Source organism: Merops nubicus, unplaced genomic scaffold, assembly GCF_000691845.1.
Source record: "Merops nubicus isolate BGI_N331 unplaced genomic scaffold, ASM69184v1 scaffold21358, whole genome shotgun sequence".
In the NCBI taxonomy this organism is placed as follows: Eukaryota; Metazoa; Chordata; class Aves; order Coraciiformes; family Meropidae; genus Merops; species Merops nubicus.
This window is the reverse complement of record NW_008625373.1, coordinates 1,855-6,926: the sequence shown is the minus strand read 5'-3', so window position 1 is coordinate 6,926 and position 5,072 is coordinate 1,855. Positions and strand designations below refer to the sequence as shown.

Below are 5,072 nucleotides of genomic sequence, written 5' to 3'. Positions count from 1 at the left end.
GCTGCATAATATGTAAGACTGCACTTGAGAAAAATGTTGAAAGGTGCTAAGGCCTGTTTTTTATTACCAAGCTTACCTTGGCATAAACAGAAATAACACCATTTGTATTAAAAGAATTACATTTGACTCGTTTAAATGAGATTCTAGTCTTGTACCTACTTTCCCTTTTTCTCCTTTTTTTCAGTGGCAGGAACAATTAAATGACTGTGCTACAGTGCAAACCTGTATAGAGAGCAAGAGATAGCTGGTATTACATTGGGTGGAAAGGACTGCACGATTAGTGTAAGGCTAATAAATAAGCTGAATGCAGCATTAGGAAACAGGTTTTGCTATGTTGAATAAACAAAATATTTTTAGATGTAATGTAAGACGCAAGAAAGAGCAATGAAGAATACAGAGAGATACGGTATGTAGGCATAGCTGTGTATCGTGCATACAATACATTCTCTGCTTAACAAGAGTTTTTATACATGGAATAAAATTATAATCATCTCAGGGTCTTTGGAGTCTTGTATTTCAAGATGTGTTTTCAGAGCAGAACCTTAAATTTGGTCTTTTTTTAAAAAACTCTGCTCGGAAGAGAGTTGGACCAACTGGGTAGAACATTTTGCAAAGCTGAAAAGAGTAATTATAGCTAGTCCTTTTCCTGACAAGGAATATTACCTGTTATGAGAAGAAGTGCACTGTTGAATGTCTGGAAGACTGTCAGTCTACCATTTAAATGCCCAGCATCCACATTGAGGAAGATTGTCCCTGTGGCAAATCCAAGCTTTTCTTATGCTTTTTCTGAGAGAGGCTGTGTCCACATGTCATGGCAACTCTCCTTGAGACTGGGTTTGCTACTAAGAGCTTTAGTGAAGATGAGGCACACAAATGTGTTTCTTACGATTGATTTAAGTTCTAAACTTTGGTAACGTTTAGAGAACCTTACTGGTGTGTCATCTTGAGCAATGGAATGTTAACACGGGGTTTGCAGCATGGGGTTTGCAGCATGTAACCAGGAACCTGCAGAAGATAATTAAGGCAGAGCTTGTGCTGTGGGGCTGGGCGCTGCCCTCTTCATCCCAGGATGGGCACTTTGTCACACCTCCCCACTGCAGAGAAGGACAGAAGTCCTTCAGTGTGCTGCTCCATTCTGGTACTTGAGGCATCTTCTTAAAGTGGCACAGCTATGTGTCAAACCTGTGATCAGTGAAATTGCATTCACAGTATAGGCATCTGTACATCCACTGAGAAAATGTATAGAATTCCACAGAGCAGAGTAAAGTGGGAAATAGTGAGCAAGAGTGATGGGACAGGTTAGAACCGTGCGATCCCAACAAGCTGCAGGAAGCAGCCTGTCCAAGGGAAGGGAACTTTTATTGCCTTGCAACTCATTACCATGCAACAGAAGCGCAAAGGAGACCAGTGGCCTCCCTGGTTTTTTGAGCTATCTTCTAGGTTCTGTCACGTGAATCAAAGGATAAGGTAGACACTGAAAGAAGGAGGCAGTGGTGCTGTGCTCTCCTGTTTGCATCTGTGTGGCTCTGGGAGCAGCTGACCTCTCAGCACTGAACATGCCATTGCTCAACTTCTTTCCCACCACATAATGTGGAGGAGCAGGAGTCACACCAGATAATGCTAACGAGGGAAACTCCTCTGTCATCCCCAGTCAGCCCAGGCCAGCCTCAGGGCCTGGGCTGCAGGGCTGTATTCAATCTGTGGGGCAGAAGGGTGCTGTGCAGTCTCTCCTCTGTGTCTCCAAATGCACTATGGCCCTTTCTACCTCCATGGCCTGAATTTTCTTCCAGCAGGAGCCAGCAGAGTGCCATGCAGGATGCTCCATACCTGAGCATACAGTTAGAGCAGCGACCAGGTGTGCACTCAGAGCCAGGACTGGGAAGCTCTCCCAGCTCCCATGTTTCAGGCCGAGCTCATACATGTTCCAAATGGAGTTGAAAAAGCCTCTGATGTATGATACTGTACTGATAGAGCTATCACCGTGTGCTGTGTGTGGTCTGATTTCAGCTCCTCCAGCTGCTTTCTGACAGCTAAAACATGTTTGAAAATTGCAGTGGGTGACAAGGATGGGTTCTTCTTTGATCATAAAGCTAACTGCGTAAAAGTGATGCCATGCCGAACTCACTATGTGTAATACAAGATTTTTCTAAGGAACTGTTTTGGAAGAAAATTATTCTCTTTCATTTTGTTTGGGTTTTTTTGCTAAGTACCTGAATAGCTGACTTACAAGCCAGTGATTTATCATTTGACATTAGGAAAATCTAATTTGTTACACCAGGGAACTGAAACAAAGCCAAGCCACAAGTATGTAACTTGTACTGTATACTTGGGCAGTGTGAATTCTTTTGAGATCATAATGAAAAGCTCTTCAATGGATACCTAATGAAGGAAGAAACAGATACTTGTTAAAGTGGCCAGATTATTAAACATCCACGGTCTTTAGGAATGGAAGAATACTTTATTTATCAGTTAGATCTAAACAGAACCTGTCATTAGAGGGGCTGGATTCCATGGCTGTTGCACGGCTCTTCTTTCTGTTTCCTATATTCTGTATACCAAACTACCAGGGTTAGTTTCTAACATGAATTGTTGCAGTTTGATTCTTGACTGAGGAAGCATTCATCTAAAATGTATTATTTGGGAAAACTCTTTCTTTCTGTGTACACTGCAGCAAATTGTTATAGAAACAAGTGCTGCAGCAGGTGAGGGTACCCTGATTTTGATACTGCATGCTGCATTGTCCTGCCTGTTGTGCTGTGCAGAGAGAAAGGGATGGACTCTAGAGTGGTTTTAGCACTAGGCTAGGAGTCAAGAACTTAAGTTCCTGTCCCTGGTCTGCAGCTGATGGCCCTGACCTTGGGCAAGGCTGCTACACTCTCCATGCCTCATCCCTGTTTATTAAGTAAGGGCAGTAGTGCTCTGCAGGTGTGTTGTTCAGAGGACATTTCAGATGTCAGTTGGCTGCTGCTGGAAAGTATTTCCTGTGAAATGTCTCTATTCTGTTGAAAAAGACAAGAAAGTTTTCTGGATTGTTTATTTCCTTCTCAGACTGCAAGCGAAGATGAAATTATATTATATTATATTATTTGGTTGATTTCATCAGGCTGAGCTGTGGAATAGTCTTCAGGAATGCTGTGAGTTATCTCAGAGTCTAGCTGCCTTTCAGAGAGAGTGGTGAGGAGGGAGGCAGTGTATTGCATTCAATTTCTAATTATGTTATCTGCATCCTCTGTTAGATACTACCATTCAATTAAGACTGGAATTTGTTATCCCCTAATAATAGAATCATTCATTCTCACTGTGAAAGCACAACGTAATATTAAAACCAGATCACTTGAACAAAGTCACCATGTCCCTCTCGCTCTTTCTCGGCCACATTTAACGTACGCAGCATTTCTCCCTCTGTATTTTTACTGACAGCCAAACGCTTAGCGATGTACCAAGAGCCTGATTCTGAGGAAGATGAGGCAGCCCCAAAAGGAGGAACTCTATCCCAGCGTGATAGTATCTGCAGCCATCAGAGCATCAAAGTAATCCACAGAAGCCAGAGCACCAAAACCCACCGGCGCACAGGTAGCAGAGCTGAAGCAAAAAGAGCAAGCATACTCTCAAAGCACACTGCATTCAGTAGCCCAATGGTAAGTCATGAGAACTGAATGAACAGTGTCACTCTGTGTCTAAATAGAAAAAGGTTCTGAAAAGGGCAAGGTAAAGAAGTCTGTCACACATTGGATGCCTCTGATAGTCTCGGTCTTGGCATTTTTTCTTCTGTAGTCACAGCTGTTTGTACAAAAACAATCAAATGTTGGCATAGATCTTATCTAAATACGTTCTCTGTGGGAGCAAGCTGAAGGTAAAGACATTCTGAAAGCTCTGTTTTAGTTATCCCTTGATTTTAAAAAGAAAATGTATGCCTTCCCTCTATTTACAAAAGCTGAGATTAGCATAAGGTTTGAGATCATTTCCATTTCTATCTGTAGGCTCATTGTTAACTCTTTATTGTCTAGAACAAGTGTATTACAGTCATCTCCACCTTCGCTCTGTGGTGTAAGACCACCGTAAAACTCTTGGTATTGACCTTGCTCTGGATGGCTTGATTGGTTGTTGCTGCTTTGGAAAGCTGTAGAATCATGGATGTTAATCACTGCTATTTATTACTAGGAGAAGGATATCACACCTGACCCACGCTTATTAGAAAAGGTAAACGAATGTGCAAAGCATCTGGAGGTGATGAGGAGCCACGAACAGCCATTGTCACGTCTCAGTCCAGAACTGGGTGACATTTTTGACTTTTTCATCGCTTTGACTATATGTAACACAGTTGTGGTTACTGCACCAAATCAGCCCCGACAGAAGGTGGGTTAAAGAAGCAGCAAAAGATTCTAAGCCTCTTTTGAATTGATATTCATTTATCTTGTAAATTGGGGAAATGAAAACCTTCTGTTCTAGTGAGAAGCAACTAAAACTGTTTGTAAGACAACTCTTAGAACTTCTGTGTGATTGAGAGGGTTTAGCCTACCTTCAAGGTCAAATATGCTTTCATCAAAAATTTCAAGATACTTTTGAAGCTTTCCTGATATCTTGTACTGTAACTTATTAATTTAGTAAATGTAAATATGTGCGTAAGTAGGCGTGAAAGCTAATTTGTAAATGTGCAAGATTTTTAAAAAATATATCAGCTGTCTGTGAATATTTTGTACATATGGATTAAATAAAGAAAAGGCTAAGATTTTAAAAAGTTTAAAAACAAATATACTTGAAAAGCATTGCTTAAAACTTTCAAATTATGTAAAAGATGCATCTTAAGCTCATTATGGGAAATAATGATCGTTACTGCTTAAATCAGCCTAAAACAGTGTCATTGATGAATGAGAATTTCAAAAGTTCAATCCCAAGATGGTCTGTAAAACAAAATTATAATGGAATGTAGTATTAAAGCTAGCCAGCAGCTGGAATTTCCATTCTGGAGAATATTCTGCAATTTGTTTTTGTTCCAGATGGAATAAAAAGTGAACTAGTCTGCAATGTTTTTATGCCAGGAAAACATTTGGAGGATGCTCAATTCTGCTGTT

General features: G+C 40.8%; 1 protein-coding gene across 1 annotated transcript in view; it reads left to right on the top strand.

The window, feature by feature from the left end:
- Positions 1–5,072, top strand: part of ATP10A (ATPase, class V, type 10A) — a gene marked incomplete at both ends in the record, with an annotated part of 44,272 nt that overhangs the window by 37,968 nt on the left and 1,232 nt on the right. The window contains 2 exons of the mRNA XM_008945661.1: positions 3,421–3,638; positions 4,162–4,356. Of these exons, the coding sequence (XP_008943909.1) occupies positions 3,421–3,638; positions 4,162–4,356 (413 nt within the window). The remainder of the gene's footprint in view (positions 1–3,420; positions 3,639–4,161; positions 4,357–5,072) is intronic.